We start from the raw sequence: 18,030 nt of genomic DNA, 5'->3' as shown, positions 1-18,030 counted from the left end.
CTCAAAGCCTCCCTGAAAGCAGAAGACAGAGGCAGTTCTGTCATTCTGGAATTCTGTTCTCACATGCCAGGATGTTTTAATAAAATTTCCCATCTGAACAGAACTCCTGAGCCTCAGATAGAAAAGGTTCCTTGAGGGAAAGGTCAGTATAAATCAAATGGGCTGGAAATCTTTAGCACCATGGCTAAGTAAAGGGAATATTAACAGCCCACTCTTGTACACCAAATAAAAAGAATTATTAAACCACCCCACACAATTTCACTGTGCTCTAGCACTTGTGGTTTACTTGAAATATGTCCTTCTTATCAATTCTGGCTTTCAGCTCATCCTCTGGCTGTGACTTCAGAGAGCACTTCCTGAGGCTTTGCCAGGATGTGCTGAGGATCCAGAGCAGCACCAGGAACACATCAGCAACAGCCAGGCAAGGCAGGCAGGTACCCTGTGCTCAGCCTTGCTTGGGAAAGCTCCTGACACCACTTTCAGTTTCTCAGTAAAACAAACCTGCCTCACAGGAGTATCTTAATTTCACCTGGTTTATGACACCTGGTCTAGGACACCAAAACACAGCTGTCTAGTGCCATTTCAGATGACCTTTAGGTATATTTAAAATACCTTCACTGCACTCTAAGATTTGGCAGCACCTGTAGGAGACTGGTCCCTTGCTCCAGAGGCAGACAGAGTAGCTGGGATGTCTGAAGACACCTGGAGTGCCACCAGACATTGAACTGAACAGTCAGACTTTCCTCACAGATTTACAAACCAATGTTAGAAGGCAGATAACAGCAGCTTTTTTGCGCTACATTCAGAATTCCTCCAGCACCCCAGTAACCACCTTTAGCTAATTTCCAGCTACACAATGAATGATTTAACACAATGGATTAATATGGGATTCATGACATCATCAATGTGAATTTAGTCACAGCCAAGTCACAAAACATGGCATTAGCTTGGAGTCACCAACCACACTCTCGGCTGACTCACTGATAAACCAGCACATGTTACAGGGAGCCTGGACGTGTTCTCTGACTTCTTTTGTCAACTCAGAGTAAAGTTTTAAAGAACCTAATTAACTTGGTGCTCAAAATCCATTTTTCAAAAGCAGATAAGCCACTAAGACCTGAAAGCTTAAGTGAAAGCCCAGGGGACTAGGCAGATCCCTTTCACCCTGTCCCAGCATTGATCCTGAGATTGATACTGAGTCTCATTAGGAGCCAGTGAGGGATGTCCTTGGGGAAATGGTGACTGTACAGCACAGAGGAAGGATTGCTGTACACTTGACTCCTTTAAAGTACTTTTTCATTAAAAGGTTTCAGTACACATCTGTTTCATTGAATCACCCTATTTTTTCCTGCCTTTTCCCCCCTCTGTTTAAAGCAAATTAAACAGTTAAAAAACAACTTCCCTGCTGACCAGAGATCTTCTGATACCCAAATTAACAGGAAACACACTGACACATTTCACAGTGGCATGAGGAAAAGGAAACATTGAGAAGTAGGGCAGATAGAACAGCAGCCTTTACCTGCACTGCTGGGCTACTTCACACAACACCTACAGAGACAAAATCCCTGCACGTTCTGCCACACTGCTTCATCCCCCTATCCCTAAACCTCTGGGAATGGTAGGACAGCTTGGTAACAAATACTGAAGGGATGCACACAAGTAAATCAAGCCATGAGGAAGATTTGAATCTTCTTGGGAGCTGAAATGTGAGTGGACTGGATGCAAAAGGCTGGAATTTCGAAGAGATGCAGGTGGCAAGAGACATCACCCAGCACTTAAGTGATATTTTCAAAACTGCTTGAGCTGATTAGAACTTCATATTTGAGAGTGAAATGGCTGAAACTTCTGCTCCACCACCAGCTTAGGCAAAAGTCAGGATAAAGAATGGCACTATTGTACTGTGCAAAGCATCATGGCTTGATCTGCTTGGTACACAAAGGGAATGAGCTGAAGGGGTTCCATTATTCCATAACAACAGCCCTGGATACTCCTTTGAATAAATCTCAAAAACTCAGAGGAGCACACCATTTTCCATCTCTTTCAGGGTAGTCCTAGAGAAAGACAGTGCTCTCTGCTACCTGGTCTTTATGCAGCAGCAAACAAAGCAAAGCAAGGCTTGGCCAGTCGTGGCTTTTCCGCATTAATCAGTCTGTTTGCAGAGTGTTAGTCACAGAGCCAACACCTTCACAGGTCAGCACCTCCTTGGGAAGGTTCACTTGTACTCCACCTAGCTTTACAAAAACACAAGGAGATGGCCCCAGAACAACAAATGTGGTTTTGATAATCCAGCACTAATTATATATTGAAGCTTCAGCTCCAATAAGGCCTTTTACTCACTTAGCAAATGCAGACTAGGAGTAATTAAAACATTAGCTTTTTTCCTGAATCATTTAATGGCCTGTTGGTCTGTCTGGCCTCCCTGATTGCATTGTCTGTGGAACAGGCACAATATGCAACAGCAGGAAAGAGCTAAAAGGCTTAATGCAAAGATTTTGATCTATGTAATCATGGTGGAGAGTGTAGGAAAGCAACTCAGGTACTGATATTTGAGATGGAGGATAAGAGTAAGACCAAAGAGAAATAAAAATTACAAAGTACTAGGGAACAACAGATGTCTGTACTGAAAAAGCTACACTAGAAAAGAAAAAGCAGCAACAAGCATCTTGATCTGAGTAATTCCTAATTTAAGACTACAGACCCCTGACATTTGAGCTGACTACTTGGTAAAGATTGGCTGCTTTTTTTACTTATAAATACTAGTCTAGAGATCTAGAGTGCAAAAAGCACCCAAGAAAAAGCACTTTTGGTAATTTAAAGACAAAGTCATGACACAACTACTTGCCAGTGGTTTAAATCTGTAGATCAACTATTGGTAGGACATTCTTTTCAAGGGTGGCCACCAGCAGAGACTCTCCCATGGCAGGAATGTAACCCAATAGTAGAGATGACCTTATAGTTGAACACCACCATTTAGTTCAAATTTTAGCATCTAAACAAGTACTAAGAATCCAGAAAAGGCCCCAGTAAGTTTTATAGTGGTTTTAAAAGAGAAAAATGTCTGCTGCACAATTAAGGAATGATCACACACATTTTATTTTCAGCTTGTTGGATTCACCTGATCAATAGCTCTGTCGTTTTCTCCTTGCAGAGAAAGTCACATTTAATTCTTCCAGAAAAGTGTTAAAATGAAAATAGAAAAAGATCAACTCTACTCAGTATCTGGGGGTTCCAAGCTCAGCACAACCACAAGAACTGAATTTCAATTTCACTTTGTCACAGCTCAATTCTATTACAGTGGAAACAAGGTCGCATTCAGAAGGTAAATGAGAGGAGATCTGATCAAAACCCTGTTCACAAAGTCTCATTGTGAATTTCAGCTGACTTTTTCTGCTCTTTATGGGCCTGTTCACAGACAATTCCTCTCTGAATAACAGCAAGAGTAAAATCTCTTTACCCTGAGAGACTTGCCAGTGTCCAACAAAAGAGTCCCTCTGAACATTTCTGATGCTGTTTACTTGAGTTTCATGAAAGTTTTTAAACTGAAAATGAAAACTCAAGCTTGGATATCCCTCCTTTGAGTAAAAGCACAAAAGTACAGAAGTACAAAAGCAGTGCAGGCTCTACTGTAAGAGGCCACTTTTCCTCTCAAAGATCCATCAGAAAAGTGAATTGGCTGAGCTGAGGGACAGGAACTGCTCTGTGCATGCCCAATCTTTGCTGCCACAAACACAAACTTCTCTTTCTGATCTGCTCAAGAGCCAAAGAGCACCCAAGGGGCTCCACTGCTCCATGAGGCTCTGGCACAAAGATAATCATGAGGTGCTGCTGTGCTCACCCCCAAAATGAGGGACACAAACCCCATGGAATTACCAACATAACTGGGGTGGAATCTACCCCTGAGCTGCTTTGGATTTCTGGAGTACCCAGCAACCTGGCATAACAAACACTGAGCCATCCAAAGCAAATGTTCAGGGAAATTCTATATCCTGCACTTGCTGGAATATCCCTATGGTAAACTCAACATTACTTTTTTTGGAACTGTTAATTGCACTGGGCCTGCCAAAAACTTTAGTCACCTCCAAGTTATACCCCTTGCCTAACCCCCACAAAAGAATGAGTAAAACTTTCAACTAATGTGTAACATTATCTCAAAATTAATCTGGTAAAAGTTACAGAAATAGAGAATTCTCCCTTTTTAAAACGAAGTACCCCTACTTGCTGGTTTTAATGTGAATTTGTAATTTCCACAACCATCATAGCTCATTATTAAAAAGAATACATAATTTTTATATTCCTTAAAGGGGGCTTGACTCTATATACTTCTGACATAAGCACACCAAAATTATTGGGATTTCTGTGTACTATGACACTTCCTGATTTTGTTTGTTCTGGAATATTTCCTGCCTATGCACCTGTAAAAACAAGACAGGATCAGGTATAATCATCTCATATCTACAGCTAAATCAATTTTAGGCCAAACTGTATTCTGGTAGTTTTTTAGACAGCTGTTAAAAAAGAAAATCCATAAATATTAATTTTTCTGTGAAGAGGGACAAAATCACTGGTGTTTCACTGAAACAAAGGATTTTTTGTTTGATATGGTTGGTAAGTCAGGAGTTTCCTTTGTTTTCCTACCTGTTAGATCTGAGGCTTCTGCTTTCCAGAAGGCTTTTATAACAAATGCTGTGGGGAACATCCTTGGAGTTAATAACACATCCCCCAGAATGTGCTGTTCAGAAAAAGCAGGGATTTGCTTGAAGTTAAAGCAGAGAAATAATTTTTCAACTCCTATAGCTGTACTAGGAATATTCCTGAGATAAATTACCATTGGCTACACTAAGAATCCCAGGGTTTTCCTTGATTAAGGAGGTGATTCTGCTCAGCTCAGAAAGCAGCTTCCAGCTAATCTAGCCCAGAAGTCCTTCACTCAGCCATGGCTGGGTTAACATGGTGATAAAACAGCTGTTCTTCCACTTCTGGAAAATACAATTATAATGGATAAAATACCAGTGCTGAGTGTTTTGAGAAGTACAGGAAATTAAAAAGCAAACAAAACTAACCAACCCTAAATCCAACCATACCAACTCAGCAGTGGCTGTCAGTACTTGTGCTCCTCCATGCACAGTGGTTGTCACAACTGAATGTGATCTGTGGCTCCAGTTAATGAAGGACTGTTCTAAAACCTCCTGGTCCAAGAATCCAGCTGGAGGGAACAGTGAGAACCCTGCTCCTGCTCCTTCCAGACAAGTCAGGTGCTGTGGATCACTCTAAGCATCAAAATCTGATATTTCTCCACAAGCACAAAGGATAACCAAACATTGTAAGAGGGGAAATGTTTAATATCCAACACTTTCACAATTAGCAGGTAATTTACTCAACCTGTTTAGTTGTTCTGGAGACCATGCTAGGGACTGAACCTGGAACTGACAGAGATACCTGCATGGGGCTTCATCACACTTCTATTTCTTTGTAAAGAATGCTCTAATTCCTTGTCCTTCCCATTGAGCAGAGCCATCACAGAGGAAAAGAAGCTGAAAATGCCTCTCCAAGCACTGGTGTGGGGTGCTCTGGGTCAGGAATCCATGATCCCAACCCTCTAGCTCAGGAATGCTGCCCCACACTTGGCCAAAAGAACTTCTGTCCTCATGAATTCCCAAATCCTGCTAATCCAGAAAGACAGGGGAAAGGGATCACAAATGGAAACATGAAAGGAGGCTTCCCTTCCTTCCCTGAAAGGACAGAACTTGAAAGCTAGAAGCTTATTTTTTTAAATTGTTTGCTTAATGCTTAATAACCAGTTTGCATTGCACTGGTGTTACAACTGCCTTTTGTTTACTGAAATGTGATGGCCACATAATAAACCCAGTTTTATTGTCATTTCCAGCCTGCTTCTGTGAGGGGATGGGGAAAGGACTCCAGTTCAGTCTCCACAGCTCATCCAGAGCTTTAGCTCAGCCCAGCACAGAGCTGAGAACAGCCAATACTGGGAGCTGAGCTGAAATCATCAGAACTATCAACACAGGATGAGACACATCAGGAAAAGAAATGAGACACAAGGGGAGAGGAGAAAGCTCATAACATAATGAGATATTTATCTATAAAACATTGCCCACTTCAAAGCAGGAAGAGCTTGAACTCCTTGGTTTAAAAAAAGAGAGCTTTTAATTAAAAGATCAGTCAAAGATTTTCCACAGTCAAGCAGCCTCAAAGAAACTATGTGTGGAGGAGGCTGAGAGTAATTCTTAACATGATTAGTCCATTCTTCAAACTCAACAAGGTTTTATGAAAGCATTTCTCAAGACCTAGAAGACAAGGATTGTGGAGATACAGTCAGCCTCTCAAAGAGAGGCTCTTCCCTTCTGACACCTCCATCCTGATCAGCTTTTGCCCTGAAAAGCCTTGAAAAACATATTTAGAGCTCTGTGACTCTCACCTTGTGGCAAAATAAATTGTAATCCTAGGATCCATGGCTTTGGGTTAAGCAAAGTTACTGCCATGGACTTGAGGAGGCCTGGCTTGAAATATTTCTGTGCATTGCTCTAGTCAGCTGAAAACTGAGGCTGTATGAGCACGCAGCCCTCCATTAGACAGAGGACTAAAAGCCTTTGAAGGTTTAAATGAACTGCACCACTTTTCTGGAACACTCTTTCCATCCAAGGAATGTTTCCAAACTGGGATGGACATGACACCACCACCTTATCCCCTCCCAGCATTACAGCTGACACCACAGGCTCTGGGGAACAAGACTTTGAACCACTTCCCTTTGGTCAAAGAATTTCAGATGCTTTTTCTTTTCTGAAAAAAAAACCCGGAATTTTGACAATTTAGCCTTAAATAAGAAAAAAATGCAAGGTTTTCTACAGGCTGCAATTTAGCAACTATTGCACATTCTTGCAGAGACAACAGCAGGGCTATTGCACTCTGAGGGAGCTTTCCCAGCCGAGAATTACCAATCCTGGAATGACTCCAGTTCATGGAACCTCATCCCCTCTTACCAGCTGTTAATTATGACTAATGAACCTCATGCTGAGGTGGTTCTGTTCTGCACAAGCACAGGGCATTACCTCTGTTTTATTCCAGGAATCATAAGCATTTTTGTCTATGAGAATAAGTATTCAGTTATACTTTTGAAGGTCTTTCCTGTATTCCAGAGAACACAGTTCCTGCCAACAAATTTATCATTATCCACACCCTTGTGGAAACAACTCTTATAAAAGGGATTATATGAACATAATTATTTGGTATCACAAGGATTTCTACATGTTCAGTATAAATGCTGCAATGGCAAAATGCAGAAGACCTTTAGGGTGTGAAAAACACAGAAGAATATCCTCCAGATGCAGGGAAGAAGCCACCTTTGCATTCTACATATTTCAGACTAATTAAAACAGATTTCTATCCTGAATACAGGATGGGATTTCTTCATTCAGTTGGGGAAGAAATAAAAGTCATCCAACATAAGTAAAATGTGTCAGAGGATTAACTGCACCCTGCCCCTAAAGTCACTTTCATTCCATACATTAATAAATATGATTTCATTGAGGTTGCTGGTAAAATTCTTACTGCCTGAGTAGCAATGATTTTTAACACTTAGCACCAAAGCATCCATCAGGGCAGGAATGTGAGAGGAACAGAACTCTGCTCATGGGATGTGGACATATTTGCTTTGCTCCTAACATTTTTCCTAAGCAACTGAATAAATTTCAACCAAGATACAAAACCTACAGAGCTGGTGACAAATGAAAAATATTTGTCCTTGTTTCAGCCAACACATCCCTTACACATGCTCAGAACTAAACCCTGAAAACTCAAGTCAGCCCTTTGCTTTCCCAAGAGTGCATTTTTCCAGTGATGAATATGAAATTTGCCTGTAAGAACTTCAAATGTAAATTTTGCTGCTGATAAAAATACAGAGCTTGTTAGCTGTGTGCTCCAGAGCCTGATGAGAAGGGCAGGAAGCTGCAGCTCTGATGTAATTTATAGCCTGAGAGAACCAACCCATGACCACACAGCACACAAGGGCAGAGTGTTCTGCCTCAGAACATGCAATCCATACCTATTGATGCTTGTGGAAAAACAATTCATGAAATATAATAGATGGAACATTCCAAAGAGATCTGTGAACACAAGCCTGCTTTGGATTACAGGAAGAAAAACGTTGATGCATGGAAAATCTAACAGCTTCTATTACCATCATCATAGATCTCAGTTTTAGATCATCTTCAATCATCATGCTCAAATTGCTTGGAGATGGGAAAGTAATAGAAAATAATGAAAATATCAATATTTGTCTCTCTTCTACTGTCAGTCTGCAAGAATCACAGAAAAATCAAATTAAGTTCTCCTCAAGCAGTGCAGTACAAACAAAATCAGAGAAGTACTCTTGCCTCAGTTTTAGAATCTCATGTTGTTTTGAAAGCTACATTCCCTGTGGAAATCAGATTTTATGAAGAGTAAATTAGTAAAATTGGGGAGGAATTGAAAAGAGAAAAAAATAAGACAGATTACTTTGCTGAAATACTGGTAGAAGGCCCAGAACACAGGACTGCTTCCAAATAAACTCCTCAGTACCTCCAGGGCTCTGGCAGCTCTCAGGGGGAAGACCAAGGGGCAATACATGCTCAGGTTTCTTTGGCCAGCTTTACAACTTCAAGATCTTGAGGAGCCAAACATATCCCAAAGAAAAAGAAGTAAACTTCTCTTTCTCCAAGGCCAGCATTATTCCCTTCTCTTTCCACCCTTTTCCCTCTTTCAAGTAATTTAATGCTGTGTCAGAGCCACAACCATCCCCTGGCTGTTCCCTTGTCACTCTGCAGCTGTCAAGCACATTAACTAAACTAATGAAACAATCATCAAGAAAATTAGCTTTTACATTTATTATCATGTTAGATCTATCACTGGTAGGTCCTAAACCACCACCAGCACTGGGGCAAAAACACAATGCAGAGCTCTGGACCTACAGGACAAGTTCTTGCTGACCAGCTCATTCAACAGGATTCCCAGAAACTCCCTCCTTTATCCAAAAATGGCTTTGTTTTGCTGATGGAAATTAATCTGACACAAAATGCATAAACCACATCCTGCTGCCTGCCATGCCCTAAAAGTTCTTCTTGTAAAAGCTGTCATCCTGCCCAGGGAGAAAGCACTCCCACTCAGACATCCTCCCAGCCAGGGCAGAAAACTGCTGGGAAGGCCCTGTGGTGTAGGAGAGCTTATTGATGATCTTTTGCACTAATTTAGTTCTCATTAGCCCTTCAACCTGGAATCAGGGGACCTCAAATTATCACTGAGCAGTGCCTCAGATAATTCCAGAGGTAAGTTACTCACACTCATGACTAAATTCCTCTAGGAGGTCACTCCAGACTGTGACAGTGGTTGTTCCCATTTCACTGCCACTGACTGATGTGTCTGTCAGTCCTCCTGAAATGATTTCATCCTGTCAGCCCTGTCAAGTCACCTCACGAGACCCATCAACAGAGCTGGCCCTCACTGGCCTTGAAGAAAAAGCTTAAGTCAAGTAAAAATTACTCTCCAGGGGGAAATAAAGTTCTTCAATACCAGTTTAATCAGCAGTGTGTTACTACTCTGAAAAATGAGAGCATTTGTAAACCCCCCATGCAAGAATGACTTGTGGGAGGAAGAGGTGACTAAGGAATTAAACTATCCAGTGGAGAGCAAATTGTGGTTTTTTGGCTCCACTGGGAACAAAAGGTCTGTGGCTGGCTGCCCGAGCTGCAAGAGGACATGACTTGCAGTCGGTATTTCCATGAAAGCTGCTATGTGATTCATTAGCTTTGCTGGCCCCTCTCCCCTCCCTCCCTTCCCCCCACACCATCATTAAACTCATCTGGTCTCTCGAGCTCTTGCTTGGCAGAAATGGTGTTCTGACATCCAGCACAGTTAAAATGAACGGCTCCCATGTTTGGGAGAAAAAGGAGGGAGACTAAAGAGAGCACCCAGGAAAGATCTGACTACACACCCTGAAAACAAGGAACAGAAATGACAAGAACATGCATTCCTACAAAAGCATTTATCTTGAAAGTCTCCTGTGTTTTACACTGAAAAATCCCTTCCTCAAACTCAAATGAAGCCAGCCCTGGGCCAGGACAAAACAGACATAAGAAAACAGATCAATACTGACTCAGTGCACGCACTGACACTTGATATTCTCATCCAAGCCATGTAAGCATGTTTTACAAATAAACACAATCCCAAAAAAAGCCTAACCCTTGGATAACCCCACCCGTCACCTTGTTCCAACAGGAGAAGTTAACATTTCCCATTCAAGCGATTCTTTCAGGAAAGTTTTTGTGGGTATTGAGTCATTTTTTTCCACCTCTTCCCAAAGATATTCATCATCCATCACCTGCAGATGTTTGGAGGATAAACAACCCCCCCATCACCGTGTCAACCAGTGTCAAAGAACATCAGTGCTCCTGTTCAGAAATAACAGGAGGCCTCCCTGTTTCCAAGGCAAACTATGTTTGAAAGGCTTTCTCCCAGTAAATACTGCGCACTGGATAATTCTGGATTCTTCCATAGCTCCCAGGAAATGTTCCAGCTATTCCACAGGTGCTCTGGCCTCTGTTTGTATACACTGTTTCCTTTAGCTTGGGCAGTCAGTTTCAAAAGCAGAAAACCGATTCTGCTGACAAACTGCTGCAATATTCACTCGCCTTTCACATAATTTTCTGTATTACTTTAGAGGTGTTTTCATTCTAAAACCTCCACTGGTTTTAAAAATATGAATATTCAGAGCACTGGGGAAACCAGTGACTTGCAAGGAGCAGAGTTTTGGCAAAGAATTGATGCAAACTTGGGTCACTCACCACAAAGTTCTCACAAATGATTGTAAAGCTGTTTAAAGTAAGTTTTAAATTAGAAGCTAGGAAAAGCCTATAGAATTTAATGTTATTACAAGCAATCCTCTCAAATCCTTGTTAGACACTCTTAGGAAGATGGGGATTAATTTGAGATGATACTGGGCTGTTAGGGTCTTGTCTTCTGTTCCAAACATTCCCATCAGACACCAGCAGTGGATTTTATTTCCTGTCTTCTCCTCACCACAGTCCCTTGCCCTGTCAGTCCCAGTTCTTTGATTTTCCTGTATTAATGTGTTAACCTTCAACTGCTCAGCTTGGAGGCAATAATTTCCTTCCTGTTCCTGGACAGCACTGAGCAGCCCACCCACAATTTACACTTAATAGGAAAACCCATTAAAGTTCATAATACTCTTGTAAATACGTGAAAATCAGTATTTTACTTGAAATGATAACCTATATCATAACAGGATCAGATTTTTAAAGGCTTCGGTGCCCACTGACACCAAGAGGAGGAAAAAATCTGCCCCCAGCACCCCAAGATGGTAAGTTTGGGGTGAAAGACTTAGAGATGAGCCATAAGATGTCCATAAAGTTTCCTAAGAAGGTAGAAAAGGTAACCCTGAATGTCATGCTCAGGAACAGTCAAATGGGTTGTCTGCCACTAAAGCTGGCTCATGAGCTAGATCTATAAAGCAACTCATTCCTGGGGTTTAGTCTGGTTTTTCCAAACACAAGCTTAAAAATACCACAGTTGTTCAAGGAGTTGGTGCTCCTGAATGAGAGCTGAGTTAAGTTCACTCAAGCAGAAACAGAGCTCAGAGATACTACGAGTATCACTTTCTGATGTGAGAAGCAGGTTTTTGCATCCAGCTGTCAAAAACACAAACTCTGAGCTCCAAAGCCAGAGCTCTCACACACAATAAGGACTATGTTGTCAGATTTTTTTCTTTTTGTCAGCAGGAATGTTCCTCTTTCATGGTTAAACATTGGCGTTGTGAACACATAGTTCAAGACAGAACACTGGTTTTCAGCTTTACTCATACCTTATGTACAGTGAGGACTTTCAAACAAGACCTAGTACAGTCTACACTTAAAAACTGAGAACAGTTTAAAAACTGCTTAGGTGCAACACAAGCATAACTCTTTCCTCTTCAATAAAAAAATAAATCAAGAGAAAACAAAGGATGAAAGAGATTTTTCAAACCCACAAGGGGTCTGAACAATCATTTATCATCTGTGTTAACAGCAATAAGCTGTTCAAAATGGCCCTGCAGTCCTTTTGCTCCAACTGATCAGAAGTCAGCAGTGTCTCCCCAGGCCATTATCCAGCTCTCCTTTAGTTTATTATCAGTCCTACCCCTCCTAAATAACACTTTTAGCTCCAGCAAAACTTCGCTGGCTGGCAGCGGCCAGAGGATTTCAGGGGCTGGGGATGTCGGCAGCCACATTCTCCAGCCTAAAGTTTAACTTTCCCTTAGGGCAGCATTTATTCTGGTGACTGGGTACTGGCAGCTTTTGTGTTCTTCATTAGCCCGGTGATTAACATAGTGCTAGAGAGTTCTCACTACACCTCGCTGCTGTTCCAGCACTCGCTGGCAGATCTGTCGTGAGATCCCCGAGCAGCAATGCAGCCCTGGCTGACAATTCCAGAGATCAGGTACATTTGTACTTGCTCTTAGAACAATACCTACATATCGACCCGAAGTCATAGAAACCCCTGCTCAAGCAATAACAACTTTAATGGGATTTTGTGAATGAAATTCCCATGGCAACAGCAAGAAACAGAGTGCCAGGAAATACAACTGATTGTGGTTTTATGTGTGTTAGAGGGTTCTAAATTCGGAAAGAAACTGAGAAATAAGCAGTAGAAAATAGTGGACCTACGGGTTTTCCACCTCACTCAGCATTTGAGAAACAAGCAAAATAAATCAGAAGGCGAGCGAAGCAGCTCTACGGCATCAGGAACAAATTAGCAGCGGTGCTGGTGTACGGTGCAGACATTTGGCACACGGGAATGCGATCTACCTGATACCAGCTCTCAGCTTTCTATGAAATCTGCTCCTGATTAACATGCAGAGCACTACACTTCTGAAAGGACAATGGTGGGAGACCTTCCACAAAGGCATCATTTTAAATTCTAAGGCCTGGAAAATTTCAGGCCTCAGGCCACGAACAATGGTGAAGGCTAACACAGCCAAGCTGCAGATCCTGACAAGTTCTATGCACATCACTACATTGGCTTTGGAACTTTTTAGCTGCATCATGCAGACCATGCCAAGAAAAAGAAAAAAATCTGTCAGCGAACACGGTCCCACCCTTGCAGGCATTCTGCTCCAAAGGATTCCTTTCAGAAGAGCTCCCGTGAGGACGGTGCTGTGATCTCAGGTACGGAAGGGCAATAAAGCGCATTTACAAGGCAAACAGCAGCAGTGTCCCCGCAGGTTGGAAGCCACCGGCATTCGCTGTGACAGCAGCCCCGAGCCGCCTCAGCCCCGAGAACAAAACGCCATCCTCGCGGTGCCGCCGCCCCGCCGCCCGCACACACCTTGCTCGTGCTCCTCCGCCCTGCCCGGCTGGTTCCCCATCTCCTCCGGCCGCCCGGCTCCTCCCGAGCCCCCTCAGGCCGCCGCAGCCCCGCTCATGCCCGGTGCGGGCGCGGAGCCGCCTCTGGCCGTGCCCGGCTCGGGCAGCCCCGGCGGGGAGCGCGTCCCGAGCTGCTGCTGGCGGCCGAGCCGCGCTGCGGCCCCGCCGAGGCGGCTGCGGCGCCGCCTCCTCCCTCAGCCGGCCCCGCTCCGGGCCGGGCTGGGCGGCAGCGAGCGGGGCAGCGCCGGGGGACACCCAGCGGCCGCCGCGGGAGCTGCAGCTCCGGCCGGGCCGCGGCTCCGGGAGGGAGCGACGCCCCAGCACCGCCTCGATGCTCCCTCAGAACCGCCTCGATGCTCCCCAGCACCGCTCCCTGTCCTGGATCAGCCGTGGCGGAAAGGGGAACACCGTGGAGCCCGTCCCGTATCGGTGTTTCTAAGCGAAACGCGGCTGAAGGTGAAGGAGGGCAGAGGGACCCTCAGCAGAAGACCTGAGGAGCCAAATGTCTCCAAAGCAAAGCCAACATTAATTTTTAGCCAGTTCCATGATGCTTAGCATGGAGCAAACAGACCCTGCCCACAGATCTAACTACACTGCTGAGCACAGCACTGACATGTCTGGGCAAGGGCAGCTCCAAACTGTCATAAAAATGAGGGGACCCAATTTCAGAGATGCTCAGCGTCTCATGAAAACATAGATACCCAAGGGATGCTGAAATGGAGACTGGACTCCTCTGTAAACCTGACCGTGGTTGTGAGCATGAGCCCTTTCTGACAAGTGCCATCCATCAGATCTGCTCTGATATCCTCTGGGGCTATTCCTGGGTCAGCCGAGCACCCCCAGCTGCTCTCAGCCTCCACTGGTGCTGAGAACAGCACAGCAGGCTCACATCCCTATTATATTAAACAATATACAGCATTCAATGAATACTGTTGAAATCTATTTCTCTTTATTGATGTAAGGATGTGGTATTTTATTCCTAAAAGTCTATTACAGTGATTTCCAAATTTCCCTTTATGCCAATAAAACAACAATCAAACCTGACAGCCACTAGCACATCTAGACTTGCAGCCACAAACTGGAGCAGATTTCACACCACATCTCTATAATCAATAATTTTGCCTGTGACTGGCACTGCAAGAGCAGCTGCATAGGACAGGCCCACCCAGAGGCTCACCAACAGCACATCTTTCCAAAAAACCAAGATGCTCCACACTCATGGAGCCCTGATGTACATGGGAAACAAGGATACTGAATGACTCCAGTGATCAGTTTCCATTACGTGGATAATTAACAGAATCCTCTTGAGTGTTGGTTTCAACAAGAGGGTTAAAAACAAATTCAGAAATAATAAACTAGTGTGTCTCCTAGGCTCAAAACAGCCTGAAAAATAAAACATGGAGAATTAATCTATCTAGTTGTGAATCCATCACTTCAGATAAAGTATCTGGAGACCATTCAATATAATAGAAGCAGAATTTTGCTAATATTTCAGTACAATAGGATGAGTTCATTGTCAGTCTTCAGCTTTCCATTGTTCTTCCTCTGACACTTTATAGATGAAGTGAAAAGTTTTCATACAGCTGTCTTTATCTGGATGACATTAAACAACTCCTGTCTACTTCTGTCTCGTGACACGTCAAACACAAAACGCTTTGTTTAATGAATAAGCCATCAAAAAGGAATCAGTGACAGTACATTCTTTCTCTAAAAGTCATCTTATGATCTCTTAAGTCTGGTATCTTACTGCGGTGGGTACTCAGCCTGCCCTTTCCAAGGTACAGATGCAATCTTCCTCCAAATGCAGTTAGAATGTATCTCCCACAGAGATTTTCTTCCACTATAGACCAAGGAGTGACTTCTGCTTCCCTTCAACAGGACTCACCTGAGGGGCTGCATGAGCTGTGAGAGTCTGTTGGCGTGATAAATCCTGAAGCTGAGCATTTATTACTTCATCACCTGCTTTCTATTTCTGTAATCACAAAAGGGAATAGCCTAACAAGGTCCCAGTGCAGCGTTGGTGCAAGCCTGGAGCAATTATAAAATGTAATCACTGACTCAGAGCACACACACCTGAAATCTGAGCACTGGAGGAGAGTCAGGACTGGAAGAACCAATCTGTTATTTTTGACAGTGGCACGAAATATAAATCAGAACATTCTAACACCATGATAAGGAGAATGATGTCAGGCCAAAGACTTCTAGCCCAGTCCAAAATGAAAGGTAAAGCACAAATTTTTAAATACAGCTACAGCCTGAGCAGGAGGTGTAGATAAGAGATTACTGCTTATGGAGCTTGCAGCTCAAGCTGAGGAAAAAGGAGTAGCAGCAAGCATGAGATGGGGACCAGGTAACAAATCACAACAAATGCATCTTTAGGCAACTATTTGTTATCTGAGCATTTTGCATTACTTTCCCTTCCTCTTCAGTAATAAAGGTACAAAAACAAATGAATGCATTTCAACTCTACAAACTCTCTTCCTAAGCATGAAGCTTGACTCATCCCCTTGCTCTTTGTAGAAATGCCAATAAAACTTCACAAACACTCCTTTCCTATATAGTGAGAATGGGAGTTAATTACTGAAGGTGTGATGTACATAATTCTTTCCACTCCCTAGTCAAATGACAGGACTTGCTTGCCAGGCATAACTTTCTTTGCATCCTACTCACAACACAGCAAATGAACGAGTGGAATTTCTGTTCAAATTGTAATCCATGCTCATGAGAACGAGTGTGAAGGTGCCACCAAACCTCAGATTTGCAGTGGCCAGGTAGGTGACAGTCTCTCCAGAAGGCTGAGGCCTAAAGAAGTTACAGATATTGATGCTGACTAAACTGAATGGGCCCTAAGTGTGGACATCATAACCACCAGAGTTCACACTATCACACTCTATTCTTGCATTAATGCTGAAGATTTTACGAGCACCAAGTACATAGCTAACAGGGAAAATAAATCTTCAGAATATTTGCATCATTCTCAGTAGTGGATCTCAAAGAATTAGAAATATAACATCTAGAGCTGAACTCCAGATGAACAAAAGCTTTTTTTAACCATGCTAGAAACAATTTTTTTGTAATGAAGATACTTGGTGAGGTCACAGTTCATGGCACAGAAGCACAGCCTTCCAGGAACCCATTTGAGATGGAGCTGTCAATCCCTCCCCTCTTGTTTTACACTACTAAAATCTAATATAATCCAAAAGCTGCTGAAAAAAAAAAAAAAAAAACAGTGGAAAAAAAATACTACAAGGAATGCCAAGCCCTCCCCGATCTGCATACTTGTCAGACCAGGCCAGCTTTGCGTTCCTTTCCTTCTCCCTCCCATTCTTTAAGTGCAAACACAATGGCCCTGTGCCAAGGCATTCTGGCTGCAATAGATTTAGGCCCAGAGAATTTGTGTTAAGGATCGTTTCTCTTCAAACCAGCTGAAGGAAAGCTGATAATTAACCCAGGGCAGGTAGTCAGAGCAGGGTTGTGTTGACTTTGCTGATGAACTTCAGTAAAGAAGCCTGGAAAGAAATGAAAACAAGCTGGGAGATCCGAGATTTGTGCTATTCCTGGAGCATCCAGACATGCTCCCCTCTCTGTTCAGGTGTCCCTAGAAAAGCTTTTGGGATCACCACAGCTCCCTTATAGCTGTAATGAATCCTCCCTATACATGTTGCCTTGAGCCAATTAACTGTCAACAATTTAATGAGTTAAGTCATTGCAGCCTTCAGGACCCAGCATTTCAGTGTCCCTACCACACACTGAATCCTCTGAGCTGGCTCAGCTCCCAGAGGGGCTCACGTGTGCCAACAAAGTCATTCTCAGGGAACAGCCACAGAAAAGGGGCTTTTTCACAGGTGGTTTTAACAAGAGGCTGAATGCAGAATCTCAGAATGTGTTAACAGAGATTCATCACAGGACATGTAAATTCTGCAGTAGATTAGGACAGCAAGAAAGCTTGAAAAGGGTACATTCTGCAGACAGTGTTGTCAGCAGAAGTTAATTCCTACTTGTTTAATAATGCAAGATGACTGCAGCCAGCCTGTGAATGCCTCTCAAAAAGCCTGTTATCCATAACAGGATCAGGTATCAGAAATCCTACCAGACAGCCTCTAAATGCATTGGTCTCACTATACTGCCAGTTATCAAAGAGGAAAAAGATGCCTGGAGAACAGTCATGTGAAGCAGCCCCCCTTCCCAGCCGTTCCAGAATGCACAACTGCCCATGGCTTACAGAGGGAAAGAGCAAAGCTTCAAAGAACATGAAAAACAACACAGCAATAAATATAATACAAGAATATTTTCAGCAAAGGCATCAGCAATCAACAACTGTATTTGCAAGCTGTGCCAAGAAAAAAAATCCTTGTAAGAAGCAGTAAGAGAAACTTGACAAGTAGCAGCCATAACCTAAATCTGGAATGCCAGATTTGATCTGCCTCAAATCTTTAGCTTTCCCTTCAGAGGACAGTGGGTGAAATCTTCTAAACTGGTGCTGAAACTCAGTCTGACTACTTGACACCTGGGGAAATCACACACAGAGGAAACATTTTGCTAAGGGATGCCAGGAGGGTTCAGGTTCATGGTTGTAGCAATATGTTAAACATCCTAGCAGATATTTATAGATATGTGTAGATGT

General features: G+C 43.1%; 1 protein-coding gene across 4 annotated transcripts in view; it reads right to left on the bottom strand.

Moving 5' to 3' along the window:
- SPECC1 (sperm antigen with calponin homology and coiled-coil domains 1) overlaps positions 1 to 18,030 on the bottom strand; it is a 73,475-nt gene that overhangs the window by 38,747 nt on the left and 16,698 nt on the right. Inside the window, exon 1 of one of the 4 annotated variants that reach the window (XM_063173843.1) lies at positions 13,369 to 13,476. The exons of the other annotated variants lie outside the window; for them this stretch is intronic. Coding sequence (XP_063029913.1) covers positions 13,369 to 13,408 — 40 coding nt within the window. The 5' untranslated portion in view covers positions 13,409 to 13,476. Of the gene's footprint in view, positions 1 to 13,368; positions 13,477 to 18,030 lie in introns of those variants that run through there. 4 annotated transcript variants of the gene reach the window in all.

This window comes from Melospiza melodia, chromosome 21 (assembly GCF_035770615.1).
Source record: "Melospiza melodia melodia isolate bMelMel2 chromosome 21, bMelMel2.pri, whole genome shotgun sequence".
NCBI lineage: Eukaryota > Metazoa > Chordata > Aves > Passeriformes > Passerellidae > Melospiza > Melospiza melodia.
This window is presented reverse-complemented; position numbering and strand designations above follow the sequence as displayed.